General features: G+C 39.3%; 1 protein-coding gene across 1 annotated transcript in view; it reads right to left on the bottom strand.

The window, feature by feature from the left end:
* LOC122787930 (serine/threonine-protein kinase N2-like) overlaps positions 1-19,893 on the bottom strand; it is a 122,978-nt gene that overhangs the window by 66,364 nt on the left and 36,721 nt on the right. The window contains exon 4 of the mRNA XM_044054856.1: positions 11,248-11,302. Within this exon, the coding sequence (XP_043910791.1) occupies positions 11,248-11,302 (55 nt within the window). The remainder of the gene's footprint in view (positions 1-11,247; positions 11,303-19,893) is intronic.

The following is a 19,893-nucleotide window of genomic DNA, read 5'->3' as shown; positions in this document are numbered from 1 at the left end:
TTCTCTTAGATATAGTCAGGGATATAGCAAAGCATAGTTAAGAAATATTTCTTTATTTATTTGAGACTGTCCTGCAAAGCTGTTTTCCTATGGTTTTGAACTCTGATGTCACTATAAATATATATTTAGTATTGTCTTGTTCTTTTATTATTTATTATTAAATATATTTAAATATTTCATTGTGGCTGATGTGTGCAGAGATATTTAACTTGTGAGAGTATTTGGATGTTTATTTGGTGACACTCTGTGGGTCACTCCTAATAGGCTTGTTCTTGGTCAAACAACCATTTGTATTAATATTAATATTACACAGTAAGATTAGACACTCTTTGTTAAGGGCCTTAAACTTGCGGATAAGGATTTGGCTGTTGGAAGTGATAACTACCTTATAGTCTGGGCAAAAGGGGCATAGCTAGTAAACCTGTGCCAGCCTTCCCAGGTGTGTGTGTGTGTGTGTGTGTGTGTGTGTGTGTGTGTGTGTGTGTGTGTGTGTGTGTGTGTGTGTGTGTGTGTGTGAGCTATTCAGGCAGGGACACAAAGCAATGGTTGGACAGAGAGGATGCTGGAAGTCATGGCAAGGACACTCAGCTGAGATCTAAACCCTATAACTGTGCCAGTGGGAAGTCTTATTGAGGATCTAGAGAAAGAGTGAGAAACCAGCCCCAGACTGACTGTGGTCTCTGTGTGCTCTTAAGGGGAAATTGCACTTGATGCAGAGAGTTGCATCTGAAAATATTGTATGTGTACCTGTCATCTTTCCCAGTGAACGTCCTCCACTGTTGCCAGTGGTGAGGAGTGAGGCTCCTTGATTACTGGGCCAGTGGTGGGGCATCACATATTAATTGGCTGTCAGAGGTGGGATCACCACATCACATATTGAGATTCAGTGGTGTGGCTATTTAACTCCTGCAGCCTGTAAACTGTGGTCACTAAAGGTTTTTGTACTCTCAAGCAGCCACACAGTGAACATTCAGAGTTTCTTTTCACAATAGTTTTATTATTTATTTATTTTTGTTAGTTTAGTTAGTCAGGGAGAGTAGGCAATGATGTCAGCAGAGGAGAATGGCAAGCTGACAAGGAGCCAATTGGCTGAGATGTGCCAAGACAAAGGACTGGTGAATGCTAACCTGACTAAAGCAGAGATGATTGCAGCCTCAGTCACAGCTGCATCACAGACCAGCAACCAGGAGGACAACCAGACTAACCTTGGGGATGTGCAATTCTCAGAAAATGGACAGTTCAACTTTGCTTCAAAGGACTTAAAAAGCCATCTGGAGTTAGAGACTTGAACTGCACACCAAATGTTTGGAAATAGAATCAGCAGAGAGACTGCAGCATTTGGAGGTCGAAGTAGAATCAGCAGACAGACTGAGATGACTGAGACATCTGGAAGCTGAAGAAGTGAGAGACAGAGGCAAAATGAAAAGAAAATGCTGACTCTTCACCAGGGTCATGGAGGTAATGCGGAAGGGAGTAACTGAACCTCAGAAGCAATAAAGGTAATTAAATTTCTTCGACAATTTACAGAGGGTGATAATTTTGATAGTTTTATTCATATGTTTGAAAGGGTATGTAAATGGATATAAAGTTAACCAAGGGCTCTGGGTACAGTTTGTGACCTCCTTACTCCATGGTAAAGCTGTAACTGCTGTTTCTAAATTGTCTGATACTGATTACTTAAATTATACCACATTTAATATTTGTTTATTAGAGTGTTTTAAGTTAACACCTGAAGCTTATAGAAAAAAGTTTTGTGAGCATAGACGCAAGGCAGATGAAAGTGTGTGTGAATATATTGCTGAACTAAGCACTTATTTTCATAGGTGGGTGAGTGGGTGGCAGATCACCACTTTTGAAGGGTTGGCAGACCTTTTGGTGAGGGAATAAGCCCCTAGATCTTTGCCTGAGGAAATGAGAATCTAGTTAGCAGATAGAGAATGTAATACCGCAGATGATTTGGGGAAAAGGGAACTCTATACCTAGTAAGTAGGGCATCACTGCACAGAAAAGGGATACCCAGTGCTCCTCATGGGACTAAGGGAACCAGTAGTGGGCCATCTAAACCACCCCAACAGAGTCTGCCAGTAACAGGGGAGCCACTAGTTCAGGTACACAGCCAGGATCAAGGGTTAAATGTTTTAAATGTAACCAGTGGGGCCATGTAGCATATATATGTCCATGGAGGCAAGGTGGGGAACAAAAGGTAGGGGAGCCAGTAAGTGAAATTACAGAATGCCAGCAGTAAGTTGTCTGGAGACAACAAGGGTACCAAACTACCACAAGAGGTTATATCCTATTTTAGTAGATGGGAGACAGGCCACTGCTAAGAGAGACAGCCTCTGCCCTAATCATTGTGAAGCCTGCAATGGTTACAGAGGAGCACTACTTGCCTAAGCATTCTACTCCAGTCAGATCATTAGGAGGGACCCCATTCCAAATACCTTTGTCTAGGGATCATCTTGACTGGGAGGGTGGAAAAGGAAGCAAGCAAATAGGTGTGTTTGCAGATATCCCTGCAGATGTCCTGATAGGGAATGATTTTGATAATGTAGTACCTTGTATGCATACAGTTACATGCAGTCAAGCTTGAAGACAAGCAGGTGGGTCTGGTAGCCTGGGGTGGGACCCAGACAGAATGCACACTTGAAGCCAGGATTGGTGAGGTGGTTACTTCAGGGAGGGAGCTACCTTGTAGCAGTGAGACTGAAGGTGAGCCACAGCTGCTTGTGGGTACTGATGTTCCCTTGGACAAAGTGACTGCAAGGGCAAAGGTGAGTAGTAGTACCCAGGCTGACAGTGCGGCACCACTGTCAGAGGATACCAGACTTCCTGTGGAAAGGGAGCTGGGAAGGGTTACAAAGAGAGAGCGAGAGAGTTGAGACAGGCTTAACTCTTAGACCCTACATTACAAGGCTTGAGGGAGGTAGCTAGGCAGGCACCTGATTCTCAAGAAAAGGGGGAATCTGTATACTGGGACAGAGTTTTACTATATAGAGAGTGGACCCCTGAGGGAGGGCTAGAGGGTGAGGTAATACAGCAGTTGGTAGTGCCCAGAGCTTACTGTCTGGCATTTCTAGCCATAGTCCTTGACATTCCCTTTGCAGGTCATATGGGCATAAAGCATACCAAGAGATATATTATGGTAAACTTTTATTGGCCTGGGATTTCCAGAGTTGTAACAGGGTACTGCTGGACCTGTGAGCAGTGCCAAAAGGTAGGCAAGGCAGGAGACAAGGTCAAAGCTCCTTCGATGCCTTTGCCTGTGATGGAGGAGCCTTTTCTGAGGGTAGCTATGGATATTGTGAGGTTTCTGAGTACCCCATGTTCCACAGGGAAGAAGTATATCATAGTGGTAGTAGATTATGTTACCAGATACCCTGAGGTGGTGGCTCTGTCCTCCACTGAGGCAGAAAAGGTGGCAAATGCTTTGTTAGAGATTTTCAACAGGGTAGGTTTCCCAAAAGAGATGCAGACTGACAGAGGTGCCAATTTTATGTCAGACCTGCTGGCTTGTCTGTGGAAGCACTGTGGGGTGAAGCACCTAAAGACCACCCCCTACCATCCCCAGACTAATGGTCTTCTGGAGAGGTTCAGCTCTGCACTAAAGACCATGCTACAGGCATTTGCAGAACAGTTCAAATGGGAGTGGGACAAATATTTGCACCATCTATTGTTTGCTTACAGAGAGGTTCCCCAGGAATCCACAGTTTTTTTCACCCTTTGAGTTGCTGTATGGGCATAGGGTGAGGGGACCTCTAGATTTGATTTATGATGAGTGGGAGGGTGAATGTGAATCCCAGAAGGACTCTGTTGTGGCATATATCTTAAAACTCAGGACAAGGCTCAGAGAACTCATGGGTTTGACCCAGGAGAAACTAGGCAGAAACCCAACAGCAGAAAAAAGTCTGGTATGACAGGGATGCTCAAGCTAGATAGTATGCTGTGGGGCAGCAGGTTATGGTTCTCATTCCTGTCAGACACAACAAGCTGCAGGCAGCTTGGGAAGGACCCTTCAAAGTGGTAAGGAAGGTCATTGATGTTAAGTACATGGTAGAACTGCTAGCTAGGAGGCAGGGGCACAAACTGAAAAATGTTAACATGATGAAACCTTAACATGACAGGGAGGCCCTTGTACTGAGTATTTGCAGTAGAAGGCAGGAGGAGTCTGAGGGAAATCTATGGCTACAGGGAACCAGCCAGCAAAATCCCAAATTACTATGGTGGAGTCTAGGGTTGCAGGCATATGGTATGACTGTGCAGCACTGCAGTGGGGTTAGCAATGCCAACACAGATGGGCTCTCAAGACAGGCAATGGGGTAAGGTATTCCCAGATAGGCTCATCCCTCTCAAGCAACGTTTCTCAAGGGTTACTTGAAAAACTAGCTTGAGTCTTCAAGGGGGGGTGTGACAAAGGGGGGATACTGCCAGCACAGCTGTCTGGAATTTTGTAAATAATTGTATGTCATTTGTGAATATCAACATGATGTATATAAGATGCTGGTGTTACAACTGTATTAGAACTGTATGCGTGTGTATATCAAACTGGTCTGTACAGACATGTGTTAAAAGGTATTTTATAAAGTGCTTGTGCTTCAAATGTAACCACAGAATGCCCTACTGGAATAGAACAGAAATGTACATGCACTATTCTAACTGTTTAAATGTATATATTTTAACAGTGGAAACTAGAAAACAGGAGGTTAATTTCAGAAACATAGCTGAAAATAAATTACTTTATGGCTATACAATAAAAAATGGTATCTTTCAGTTTTCAGTACAACAAGAGACACAGTGTCTGTACTGGGGGGTTCTCTGTATTGTTTTAAGGTGAAATAATTGCTAGTCTTGAAGTATGAAGGAATGTAATTGTTTTCTGACTTTCAGCATCTGCCAAAAATCTGAGGTCTACGTATTTTCACAGGTAGATGCTAAATATTGCTAGCTTGCAGAAGTGGGGGTTTCACCTGGGATAGAGTAAGATGACAATAAGTCATGTCATTTTGCAGGCTATCCCAGCGGTAGTAGTTGGGATATTAACTTGATAAGTCTCTTGGTAAGACAGAGAATTCTATATTGTGTTTTAGACCTGACAACAGCAAGAACCATTCACCACATCTGTCCTGTTCTATAGGTAAGTTTCTAGGGAACAGTATAATTCTCTTAAATATAGTCAGGAATATAGCAAAGCTTAGTTTAGATACTTGTCTTTATTTATTTGAGACAGTCCTGCAATGTTCTTTTAAATATTTCCTGTAGTTTTGAACTCTGATGTCACTGTAAATATATATTTAGAATTGTCTTGTTCTTTTATTATTTATTATTAAATATATATAAACCTTTCATTGTGGCTGATCCATGTAGAGATATTAAAGTTGTGAGAGTACTTGCATGTTTATCTGGTGACACTGCGTGGGCCACTCCAAATTGCCTCGCTCTTGGTCAAACTACCATTTGTATTACTATTAATATTAATATTACATAGTAAGATTGGACACCCTTTGTTAAGTTAAGGGCCTTAAAGTAGCTGATAAGGAGTTAGCTGGTGGCAGAGATAGCTACCTTATAGTCTGGTCAAAAGGGAACATAGCTAGTAAACCTATGCCAACCTTTCACAGGTGTGTGTGTGTGTGTGTGTGTGTGTGTGTGTGTGTGTGTGTGTGTGTGTGTGTGTGTGTGTGTGTGTGTGTGTGTGTGTGTGTGTGTTTGTGTACAGCAAACCACAAAGAGTGTGTGTGTGTGTGTGTGTGTGTGTGTGTGTGTGTGTGTGTGTGTGTGTGTGTGTGTGTGTGTCAGCTACTTCGGCAGGTACACGAAGCACTGGTTGGACAGAGAGGGTGCTGGAGGTCTTTGCTTGGCCACTCAGCTGAGATCTCAACTCTATAACTGTGCCAGTGGGGAGCCTTACTAGGGTTCTGGAAAAAGATGGAGAAACCTGCCCCAGACTGACTAAGGTCTCTGTGTGCTCTTAAGGGAAATTGCACTTGATGCATCTGGTAATACTGTGTGTGTACCTGTCATCCTTCCCAGTGAATGTCCCCCACTGTTTCCAGTGGTTACGATTGAGGCTCCTGGATTATTGGGCCAGTGGTAGGAGTCACACACATTCCACTGGAACAAATGTGATTCAGTATCACAGTATGATTATAGTGTAATACTGAAGCACATTTGTTATAATGTATTACTAAGGCACATTCCACTGGAACAAATGTGTTTCAGTATCACAGTATTATTATAGTGTGATACTGAAGCACATCACACTGTAACAAATGTGTTTCAGTATCACAGTATTATTATAGTGTAATACAGAAGCACATTTGTTATAGTGCATTACTGAGGCAAATTACACTGGAACAAATGTGTTTCAGTATCACAGTATTAATATAGTGTAATACTGAAGCACATCACACTGTAACAAATGTGTTTCAGTATCACAGTATTATTATAGTGTAATACTGAAGCACATTTGTTATAGTGTATTACTGAGGCACATTCCACTGGAACAAATGTGTTTCAGTATCACAGTATTATTATAGTGTAATACTGAAGCACATTTGTTATAGTGTATTACTGAGGCACATTACACTGTAACAAATGTGTTTCAATATCACAATATTTTTATAGCGTAATATTGAAGCTTATTTATTACAGTGTATTACTGAGGCACATTCCACTGAAACAAATGTGCTTCAGTATTACAGTATTATTAAAGTGTAATACTGAAGCACATTTGTTATAGTGTATTACTGAGGCACATTCCACTGTAACAAATGTGTTTCAGTATCACAGTATTATTATAGTGTAATACTGAAGCACATTTGCTATAGTTCATAGGTTCATAGGTTGGTACTAGGCTATCGGCCCAAGGGCCTACGTAAGCCTGGCCAACAAGGTTCTCTGGCTTACGCCACCCAAGAAAGTTATTTTCCTGTGCCACTGTCGAGCAGAGACACAGAAGTGATCCCCGGGGTGTATTTCCTATTTCCCATCCACTCATCAAGATTTTTCTTGAAGAGTGCTAATGAAGAACTTTGCTTGACATAGATGGGTAGCCTGTTCCAGAGTATGGGAAGTCTCTGGGATAGGAATCTATCCCTCCAGCATGTCCTGTTTATTGTGGTGACAAGGTTTAGGTCCGTAGAGTGTGTAGTTCAGAGGGATTTGGATTTCATTAGGTGTAGCATGTCCAACAGCTCGGGTTTGACACAGCTTTATATGTTAGGCAGAGATCACCTCGGAGTAGGTGATATGCTACGGAGTAAAGCTGGACTTTCTTGAGGCGGTCAGTGTAGGGCATTTGTTTGAGTCCGGTAATTCTCTTTGTGAGGTACTTCTGCGGCCTTTCCAGCTGCTGCAGATGTCACAATATAGTGTATTACTGAGGCACATTACACTGGAACAAGTGTGTTTCAGTATCACACTATTATTATAGTGTAATACTGAAGCACATTTGTCGTAGTGTATTACTGAGGCACATTCCACTGGAACAAATGTGTTTCACTATCACAGTATTATTATAGTGTAATACTGAAGTACATTTGTTATAGTGTGTTACTGAGGCACATTCCACTGGAACAAATGTGTTTCACTATCACAGTATTATTATAGTGTAATACTGAAGCGGATTTGTTATAGTATATTACTGAGGCACATCCCACTGGAACAAATGTGTTTCAGTATCACAGTATTATTATACTGTGATACTGAAGCACATTTGTTATAGTGTATTACGGAGGCACATTCCACTGGAAGAAATGTGTTTCACTATCACAGTATTATTATAGTGTAATACTGAAGAACATTTGTATTACTGAGGCACATTCCACTGGAACAAATGTGTTTCAGTATCACAGTATTATTATAGTGTAATACTGAAGCACATTTTTTATAGTGTATTATTGAGGCACATTCCACTGTAAAAAATGTGTTTCAGTATCACAGTATTATTATAGTGTAATACTGAAGCACATTTTTTATAGTGTATTACTGAGGCACATTCCACCGGACCAAATATATTTCACTATCACAGTATTATTATAGTGTAATACTGAAGCGCATTTGTTATAGTGTATTACTAAGGCACATTCCACTGGAACAAATGTGTTTCAGTATCACAAATGTGTTTCAGTATCACAGTATTATTATAGTGTAATACTGAAGCACATTTGTTATAGTGTATTACTGAGGCACATTCCACTGGAACAAATATATTTCGCTATCACAGTATTATTATAGTGTAATACTGAAGCACATTTGTTATAGTGTATTACTGAGGCACTTTCCACTGGAACAAATGTGTTTCAGTATCACAGTATTATTATAGTGTAATACTAAAGCACATTTGTTATAGTGTATTACTGAGGCACATTCCACTATAACAAATGTGTTTCAATATCACAGTATCATTATAGTGTAATACTGAAGCGCATTTGTTATAGTGTATTACTGAGGCACATTCCACTGGAACAAATGTGTTTCAGTATCACAGTATTAGGGGGTCCATATTATAACATCGAAGTCTTAAAACTTCGACTGTTATAATATCGAACCATTTTGATCGAAAGACTATAACATCAAACACTCAGAATGGCTTGCTGTTCCAACATACATACACACAACACAAGCACACCAAAATAAATAATCCACACATATACACTTCACACAACCCTACAATAAACCATGCATGCAATACTAGCTATCCACTTACCTTAACCCAACCCTAACCCTGAGGTCTGTAACTACTGCACACTCACTTTACCCGCTCCCTATCCCTAAAGTCCCTGTCGCACACTCACCTCACCTGCTCCCTAACCCTAAAGTCCATATCGCACACTCACCTTACCTGCTCCCTAACCCTATGGTCCTTATCACTCACTCACCTTACCCGGTCCCTAACCCTAAGGTCCCTATTGCACACTCACCTTACCAGCTCCCTAACCCTAAGGTCCCTAACTATCACACACTCACCTTAACCTGATCTGTTCGCACACTTACCTTAACCCGGTCCATAACCTTCACTCCACAGTCGAGGAAATAGCAAAGCTGCAGAAACGGCCCACAGAATACTTTCCCTAGGAAAGTATTTGATATTCTGCTGCTTTGCTATTTTCAGCATTCTTGGTCCTTATCACTCACTCACCTTACCCGGTCCCTAACCCTAAGGTCCCTATCGCTCACTCACCTTACCCGCTCCCTAACCCTAAGGTCCCTATCGCACACTCACCTTACCTGCTCCCTAACCCTAAGGTCCCTAACTATCACACACTCACCTTAACCTGATCTGTTCGCACACTTACCTTAACCCGGTCCGTAACCTTCACTCCACAGTCGAGGAAATAGCGAAGCTCCAGAAACGGCCTACAGAATACTTTCCCTAGGAAAGTATTCGATATTCTGCTGCTTTGCTATTTTCAGTGTTCGGTGCATTGGGTTCAATATTATAACATTCGAAGTTTTAAGACTTCGATGTTATAATATAGGCCCCAGTATTATTATAGTGTAATACTGAAGCACATTTGTTATAGTGTATTATAAGGCACATTACACTAGAACAAATGTGATTCAGTATCACAGTATTAATGCAGTATAATACTTAAGCACATTTGTTGTAGTGTATTACTGAGGCACATTCCACGGAACAAATGTGTTTCAGTATCACAGTATTACTATAGTGTAATACTGAAGCGCATTTTTATAGTATATTACTGAGTCACATTCCACTGGAATAAGTGTGTTTCAGTATCACAGTATTATTATAGTGTAATACTGAAGCACATTTGTTATAGTGTATTACTGAGGCACATTCCAGTGGAACACATGTGTTTCAGTATCACAGTATTATAATGTAATACTGAAGCACATTTGTTATAGTGTATTACTGAGGCACATTCCACTGGAACAAATGTGTTTCAGTATCACAGTATTATTATAGTGTAATACTGAAGCACATTTGTTATAGTATATTACTGAGGCACATTCCACTGGAACAAATGTGCTTCAGTATCACAGTATTATTATAGTGTAATACTGAAGCACATTTGTTATAGTATATTACTGAGGTACATTCCACTGGAACAAATGTGTTTCAGTATCACAGTATTATTACAGGGTAATACTGAAGCACACTACACTATAATAATAGATAATCTGACATTTGTCTTCCTGTTGACATTGTGTTTCTAGTACCTCCTATGGCATTTAGTTACATTCCTTATTTGGTTATCATAAATCGTCTAAGGTTATGTAATATGAATCCATTTATAACTAATGAGATAGCAAACTGAATAACTGCTTATTTATAGTAACATCTCTCTATATCATTATACCCCTATAATCACTTCTTGAGATGTGACACAATGCTTAGCATTACTATGCCAGTATCTAGTTCAACTGTCTGCAGTGAATTTGCAGACAATACAAAGGGTGCACTAATGATGTTGAATATAAACGACCATAATACACTTCAAAATGAGTTGGTTAAGTTGGCTTTGTGGACATTTGGAAACAATCTAGAATTGAATGTCAATAAATAGTGTTTTGGATGGTGACGTTATTCAATCAGCAAATCACTACAAGATCCTAGAAACAATGATATTCAGAGATTTAAGTGCCCATATTAAACATTTATAGAAAACCTATGGACTTGAGAAGGCTTATTATGAAATCTGTTTTGCTCATGTAACTGAAGTGTTATTAGCTTTATAACTTGCTCTGAAACTCCTGCACAGCAGCCTAACACTTTATCTTCTTCTGGAACCATTTTCAGGTTACAAGGATTAAAAATAGAATGCCACCTCATTACTGGAAATATGCGCTTTTTATGCAGCAGGACTTGCTAACAGTGTGAATTGCTCTTGTATGTATTTTTTTTGGTGGGGGCTGGGGGGAGTACACTATTGATCTATCAACAAAGTAGCCTGTTCAGAAACACCATGTTTTGTTACGTCATCATTTATTATTGTGTACCTTTTATATCACAAAGTTTTTCCCATGTTGCACATCTTCAAACCCTCTGTGCCTGTGAATGTATACTATTAAGAATTCACACACCAACATTTATAACAGTGATGCTGAAGTCATTAAACTAAAACTGTTGCTTAACGTACACTCAAATTATGCAAAGCATTGTGCTGACTCTACAAACATGCTGTGATGAAAAATAAATCAAACATTTCAAAACTACCGAGTTATCTTCTCCACACATTCAATCCACGAATAGGATTTGCTGCATTATCTAGGAAAACACCTTACCAGAATGTGCTCCATTTTATCAGAAGAATGTTTTCTGTCCACATGGAAAGATGTACTGTAATAAATCATTTAAAAAGATCAGTCAAATAACTATGACTCTATCATAAAGGCAATTAAAAGCACTTTTCTTGTAGTTTGCAAGATGTTTAAAAGTGTCTTAATTTCATTGCCTCAAGTACAGAATGTCCTTCCCTAAATTAAATCAAGATGACCCAAAATGCTGAAAGGTCATATAAAAGCATGCTGCATATGTACAAAAATAACAGCTATGTACTCATTATATCAGCTGATATCTGCAGTGGATAAATCATCATATTTCTTTTTCAAATATCCCCAGCTCAGCACAGTTCTGAAATTACTCTAACTTCTACACTTGAGACATATTATTCTTACTGGAGGATATCATTATTTCATGTGTTGTGCTAGCAAGGTCTCAGCACTCTTCTGTTTGACCAGCAGGCAAACAGTAACCATAACATAAAAAATAGAAAACAAATGTGGGCATAAATGGTTATACAAGTGTCCAGCTTGCACAAAAGCCATCCGCTGATACTGACTTATGAGTCTTTCCAGATATGAGTAATACTGGAGCACCCATTGAAGAGTGTCTTCTCACATATTAACTGATATTACATGTCTGATATATCAGACTTCAAGGGACTTCCACAGAGGGCAACTGCTGAGAAAATTTCCAAGGAATAATAAAAAAATAATCCTTTCTTTAAAGCCAGAAGAATTAAGATTTCTGAAACACAGTGATTACACAGATGGTGCAACATGTGGAATTGTGCAAAGCCACAATGCTACATGAAAGTGAGAACTGATGAGACGTTGGTAATGGTGTGAATCCTTGCAGCAGAGGCATTCCTGAAGCAAACATTGGCTATCAGGCAAAAAACAGATGCAGAGTATCTTTTGGCAGCAACATCTGCCATTGTGCAATTTGCTACCTGGTGCGAAAAGAGAATGCAATTAGCAATCTGCCACTGAAAAATCCTTCTTACCTGAACTAAAGCAGACCACTGTCTCTTCCAGAAATCATGCTGCCTGCCCAGGTAAAATGCATGCTGACAATGCACATCCATGCTATGAAGGGTCCTTTGTCTCTTAGATTCTGGCACTGCAAAAAAAACCTGCAGATGCAATGTTTAGTGACAGTCCTGGCTGGAAAATGTGCAAGGTGTCTTTAAGTGTACTGCAGTGTGCAGCACTGGAGTATTCCCATATCAGTTAGCTAGATAACAAGGATTTTTATTGAGAGTTGGTGTTGTACAAAAGGAGGACAAATGAAGGCAGCAAACCAGGAATTTGGTTACTAACTAGAAAAATTATTTGAAGGATGCATGTGTGGAGTGTGAAGGACAGTCAGGGTTAAGCTGTGGAGTCTTTCTTGTGAAAATACTTGTTCGGAGTTTGTATAGACACATGTACATGCAGGGGTGTGGGAAGTATAGGGGTCCTGGTTCTCTGTTCTTGTATGGGATTCAGTGAAGTGGCCATCATTTTAAGTACTGCCAATGAATTGTCCCCTACGTATTACACACACACATATATATATATATATATATATATATATATATATATATATATATATATATATATATATACAAACACACACACAAATATTTATATATATATATATATATATATATATATATATATATAGGTGCACTTCACTATCTCGAAATACTGAAATTTTGAATTTCAGTATCTGGAGACTAAAATCTCGAAGCCCAGTTGCACGAAAGTTGCATGACCGAATCCAGAAATGTCGAATTAGCGGTTGTGGTGGTGCACTGTGTTACTGGATAGTTGGAGATTCAGGTAAGGTTTATTTTTTAAGGGTTGTGGGTAGGGATTTTAGTGTATGTGAGTGTGTTGGGAGGTTGTAGGTGTAGGTTACGGTATGTAGGTAAGAGTGTGAGTGTGTAAGTGTTGAGAGTGATGATGTTTGTACGTATGTGATGTGATGTGATGTGTGTTTGTGTGAGGGGACTGTAGATTGTGTAGTGGTGGGTTTAGTGTCTTTGTCTTTTTAGTGCGACCTCGGAGTTAGTATATATAAGTAGCGAGGGTGTGGGGGGGCACAGCCCCCCACATGGGGGGTACAGGTGGGCTTGCCCCCCTACTTATATGTAGGGTAGGTACATGTATTTGTATTGTTGTGTTTGTGTGTGTTTTGTTTTTTTTGTTGTAGTGTGGGGAGGAAGGTGTATGTGTGTGTGTTTGTGTGGTGGAGGGTGTATTTAAAAGTCGCGATTTTGAATTTCGTGCTTTTGGGGTTTCAGTATTTTGAATGTTTGGCTTAATAGTCTCAAGATGCTGAAATACAAGATTTCAGTCTTTCAAGATTATAAAGTGAATATATATATATATATATATATATATATATATATATATATATATATATATATGGGTCTACTACCGTAGATCGAAGTTACACTATTTCGAAATATGATAGTCGTGTCCCACTAATGCGAAAGTGCACTTTCACGAAAGTCACTAAGTCGAACGGGACATTTCCTGCACTGTGGTCCGGTAGTGACGGACCTTAGGGTTAGGGCTTGGGTTAAGGATAGTGGATAGCTAGTAGGGCTATCCACTATCCTTAACCCAAGCCCTAACCCTAAGGTCCATGACTACTGCACCACAGTACAGGAAATAGGTCCAAAACTACTACTCAATGGAAGAAATACAATTTCCTGCACTGTGGTGCGGTAGTCACGAACCTTAGGGTTAGGGCTTGGGATAAGGATAGCCCTACTAGCTATCCACTATCCATTACCCAAGCCTTAACCCTTCGTTCGTTCTAGTAGACCCATATATATATATATATATATATATATATATATATATATATATATATATATATATATGTGTGTGTGTGTGTGTGTGTGTGTGTGTATAGGTCTATTTTGTATGACTGAACTGCCATAATGTCGAATATAAAACACCAAGTTTGATCATTTACAATAGAAAAAAAAAAAATGAATAAAACATCTAGAGAGGAAAATTATTTTCTCTCCAGATATTAAAACTACCCCCCATGACATTTGTCTGAACAGTAGCAGTGTTACAGGAAGGTTTTAATGACGGTAAAGTGTGACCACCTTAGTAATGGGTGCTAACCCTAATGCTGCCCAATTTTTTTTCCTAAAAAGGGAGGACATCATTCATTCCCCGTGACTAAAAAGGACATTTTAAAAAATACAGGTGTGATAAACAAAATTCCTGGTGAGCATTTCTTTAGTTTATAGGAGTGATGTAATGCTTTATAAGTGTTACAAAATTTCTTTTACAAAGCATTTTAACTCATACGTTCATACATGAAATAAAAATTATATTGCTTTCCCAGCTCATACAATTTAAACCAGCCATGGCAAGCACACTTTCAAGGAAATTAACACAAAGTACAAATGATGATATTTACATTTTTTTCTTGATTTTCTTAACTTTTTTTCTCTTAGCCTCCCTAAAATAAATGAAATAAAACCACACGCCAAATAAGTAGAAAGTTGATTTTGTGGTTCACTGCAATTAATTAGTACAGTAGCTTTTGGCCATAACACTGAAACAGAAAAAACTCATTAAATATTCAGAAAAGCAGGCCAAATTAGCAAAGGGACTGGTGAAACTGCAACTTCCTGCCCACATATTTGAAAAAGCCCTGGTGCTTCTGCTTCCACTTTAGTGTGTAATCGTGCTATTGTCACACGATATAAATAGGACCTTTATAAGTTTCAGTTCAGGGCCATGAAGACTACAATCCAAAACTGCAGAATAGTAATAGACCTTTTAAGAAGTGGAACAGCAGAGTCTCTCAGGGCAAGCCTCTCACTGATATGCTCATACTATAATACCTTTCACATTACAGAGAACCATTGTCCTCCTTTCGGAAAGCAATTAGACAGACATGAAACAATTGAAACTCCAAAGGTTAATAAGGCGATGGTTTGAAAACTCCATTCTCAAAAAGACAGACTCATATAAGCACTGAGTAAGGCGAATAAATGGAAGGGTCCTGGCCTGTGTAGGTTTCTTGCAGTTTTACTAATAATATAAGTTTTTTTTTTAAATAGTCACCTTATACACACATGTCCTTCCTAGCTTCCTATCAACAAGGACATTTAAATAAAGGAAAATTATGATACATCTTTTCACTTTTTTCTATTTTTTTTATGTAAGACTCCCTAAAAATAAATGAAATGGAGCACATTAATAGACAAAGTAAAATGCTCAAATACACACTTACAAATGCACACACACACACACACTTGTATCAGTATAACAGATTGACAGAACTGTTCTTAAACAAACAGGTAATGAAAACTCCAAAGACAAGGCAGCTGAAATAACATGGAGTATTTATTTACTAGGTAAGTGGAGTTTTTTTATTGATGCTTTTCAGCCATAGATTAGTACTAGGCTAACTACCCTTGCGAGCCATTTTAAGCCTAGCCAATTATCCCTTGTGAGACTCAAACCCTGCGTCTTGTGTTTGTAAGGCAAACACCAGAACCATTAGGCCACCCTCCCAACCAGGCAGATGATTCCAGTTAGCACGTCCCAGTCTAGAGAATGCTGTGTCACCTACAGCAGTCTTAAATGGAGGGGGTGTATTAGAGATAAACTTGTCCTTTGCATTTCTGAGCACATAAAGGTTGTCTTGTAAAGGTAGTTAAAGGGGGCAGTGACTGTTTTAGGACATTGTAAATTAGAGTACTTAAAAAAGTGACCCTATGAGGCACTGAAAATCATTTGTAATGTTTTATCAAATTGCAGTGGTGTATCTGGGGGTCTGGTCTGCTAACAGAATGAATCTACATATTTTATTCTCATGAGTCTGTATTCTATGAGTATTGTGGGCTGAATGCATAATGAGATGAGAAGAGAAGGCCATATTCAAGTTTGGGTATTGAAATATTTTTACTAATAGCCCTGTAAGCAGCAGATGAACCGAGGTGACCGATCCTGTAACAGTTTTAATTGAGCTAGGACTTTATAAGTTACAGAATCTTGTGGTAAAGGAAGTGGGGAGGGTTGAGTATTAGGCTTAGATACCTCTGTTCAGTGACATTAGATATTCTGTTCCCATTAAGATCTGTTAAGAGAATAAGAGTACTGAAGACATTTCACCCTGAACCCAGTACTATACACTGCTAGATTCAAACATGGCTAAAGGAACAGAGTACAGGACCATACTCTTCTTTCATGAGAAATTTACCTGCAGCAGAGGAGGGTTAGTGACAGTCTTGGCAGGAACATGGAAAGGCTGAACAACTGGACAGAAAGGTAGCTGTTGAGGTTCACTACAGTAAAAGGGGTACACCAGCTACCACAACTTTGGCCCTTAGACTGAGGCAGCAAAATCAATAATGTTCAGAAAAATAAGAGACTTCACAAGAGGAAGAAGAGCTGATTCTCCTTAGGAAATCCTTCACATTTTTGCTCATACTACAACCACCATTCACCTCTTGGTAAGTAGACATGAAGCAATCAAAATTGCAAACCTTAATAAACAAGAAGATACCAGGCCTGAATGTTGCAGTCTCAAAAGTCAGGCAATAACCAAAGATAATAAAGTAAAGGGTCCAGGACTGCATAATCTTTCAGTAGAGCTAGCTACAAGCCTTGTTCAATAGTGTACTGGGTTTTAGGATCTCACCCAGATCCTGGAGTACTGTGGCTTCAACAGTTACGTTCCAACCCAAAAAAGATCCAACAAACCCAGCATGGCATTGTTTCATCTCACTGCTAAATGCATGCCTGCAAGTTGTTGTAGATGTCCTTGATGATGGACTTTCAGAATTTTATCTATATTGGTCTCCTTGGTCCACTCTAGCTTTGTTTTGGGTTAGAACATACAGGGCAGTATGCATCAAGAAGAAACTCCTCCTGATTTAGAGAGCATTCCAAAACAGACTGTACTCTTGCTAGAATACAAAAAGGCATCTGAATGGGTTGAATGGAGCTTTTTGTATAGCATTTGCGGGTTATAGTGTTTAATGCCTCATTTACATAAATTCTGAGATGCCTGTATCACAATACTATAGCTCAAGTAATGGAAAAGTATTTTAAATATATATATATATATATATATATATATATATATATATATATATATATATATTTGGGGGCATTGTGACATCTGATCAAAAGGGGCTAGATAGTGTTATCCTCGCTCCTTTTTGCTCTTTGCTCTGTAACTGCAGTCCCCGTCCCAGCTTTTGAGACTGTTCAGTGACATGGGCGGCAGTCTGCTAAAAAGAGTAGAAACTATTATTTTTTTCTGATGGTCTCCTTATTTACTTGTATAAATAACAGGAGTAGCTGGTGAAGCTCTCTGATACACTAAGGGAGTTCAGAGTGATTCCACAATATCAAGGCTAGTAGGAGCCAGTCAGATGTTTTGGGAATCAATGTTATCTATACCTCAAGACTGGAAAGGATTTCCCTTTGGAATATGACTCAGATTTTATCACATACATAAGAATCAACATTCACAAAGATCATCTGACCACAACACTTGAGAATTATGTCACCATCCTAAAATATGTAAGAAGTACATGGCAGTTGAATGCCTCGACCTACGAGGGGCCAAGAGGTCTCTGTGTTTAAATTATCACTGGAAGGTGCTTTGTGCTTGGAAACAGATTGCTTCCTTTGTAGGAGTAAGGGCGGTGTGATTACATGGTGCAGACTCATATATTACAAGAAGTACCAGTAGTGTAGCTAGGGTGGGGAGAGAGGGGTAAATGTCCTGGGCACAACACTTGAGAATTATGCCACCATCCTAAAATATGTAAGAAGTACATGGCAGTTGAATGCCTTTACCTATGAGGTGCCAAGAGGTCTCTGTGTTTAAATTATCGCTTCAGCTACACCTACGACATACAGTATCCTCCTTACAGCACTGCAGCAATTTTAGTAGTGGAAAGCTATACAATCTAAATCTAGGGGAGCCAGTATTAAGCTGTCAGCCTGAAAGATGAGAGAATACCTTTCCTGGTGAGGTCATGTGGTATTATATAGAGGTCAGCTTAAGATGGTTAATTCCTGGCAAGAACAAAAATACCATACAAGTTAGAAGGCATCGGAGTGTGGCATGTTTTGGGAGAGAGAGTCAGTAGAGGCATTTGATCCACTGATAGTGGCTACACTAGGTACAGTCAAGCAGGGGCTAAGGAATATCAGATGCAGTGAGTGGATGCAGTCATTTCTTTACATGAGATCTATCTGGTTTACTACCAGTGAGTCACGGTGCTAACCTATGGAAGGTAGCACTGGAAGGTCCTTTGTGCTTGGAAACAGATTGCTCCCTTTGTAGGAATAAGGGCAGTGTGATTACATGGTGCAGACTCATATATTACAAGAAGTACCAGTAGTGTAGCTAGGGTGGGGAGAGAGGGGTAAATGTCATGGGCACAAAGTGTTGGGGGGGGCACAAACAGTCGATCCAGATCTCTTTAATACAATGCCAGCTTTTAAAAGACAATATTGCATTTACATTCAAACATCAGCACTGTAGCACTCCATGTATGGCCTAAACTGTAGTAAACTGCTTGCTACATTGTAGCAAGCAGTTAGATGTAGGTTAAAAGTATATAAAAAAATAGAAAATCTCTTTTTAAGTACAACCTGAGTGCCATAGCAGTATGTGCAGGCAGGGTATAAACTGTAGCAACTGTTTACTACAATTTAAATTAAACAAGATTTTTTTTCTGCTATAACACAGGCGCTGAAGTGCTCCCTGCAGGCAGTGTTTAAACTGTAGCAACCGTTTGTTAAATTTGTTTGCTACAGTTTTAAAGAAATTATTTTTTTAATAGAATGTGGGAAAGGATAGTTGGGGGCAGGGTACAGAAAACAGGACCTGAATGAGCATATAGTACTTCTGATCACCTGTTTGGTTACTTTCTATTAAGATGCTCTCAGTTCTACAGACAAATATCAGAGATGCTGAAGAAAAGCAATAGGTTCCTGTGAGTATATATTCAGTACTATCTTGCCCTTCAACCTTTTTTAGCCTGGTTCTTTCTTTCTTGGTAAACCTTGGGTACAAAATATTCCAATTAACAAGGGGAAACTTTTCAGTTTTCCTTATGTGAACTGCAGGGTTGCATTGACCCCAGAAAGCATTGCTAGTGTTGCTGTTTCATTATGAAAATGGTGCAAGAAACAACCATCCTTTCAGTACAAATGTTCAACATTTTGATGATTGACCACTAAACTAATCAGATACATAGTGGTGCACTTGTTAGAACTGTTGCCTCATATCACTAGCTTATCAGGTTCACTTCCTGGTTGGGTGCTTTCTGTACAGAGTCAGCATTCCTCCCTTTAACAGCTTGATTTTTTGCTAGGAGATTCAGTTTTCTCTCAAACCCAAAACACATGTTAAGTCAATCAGTAAAGAAGTAAATTCTAAATTAATCATTCATATATATATATATATATATATATATATATATATATATATATATACACACACACACACACACACACACACACACACACACACACACACACACACAAAACTAATATAACAATGTGTCAGTCTGCATGGTCTGACGTCACATACAGAATTAGTTTGCTTTCTAATAGTACAGGCATAGGCTCTGGCCCACAAGTGACCCTCAAGAGGAT

The sequence above is a fragment of the Protopterus annectens genome, chromosome 13.part0 (genome assembly GCF_019279795.1).
Source record: "Protopterus annectens isolate FY-2018-M chromosome 13.part0, PAN1.0, whole genome shotgun sequence".
Lineage (NCBI taxonomy): Eukaryota > Metazoa > Chordata > Ceratodontiformes > Protopteridae > Protopterus > Protopterus annectens.
The sequence above is the reverse complement of the archived record's forward strand: the minus strand, read 5'-3'. Positions and strand labels throughout refer to the sequence as shown.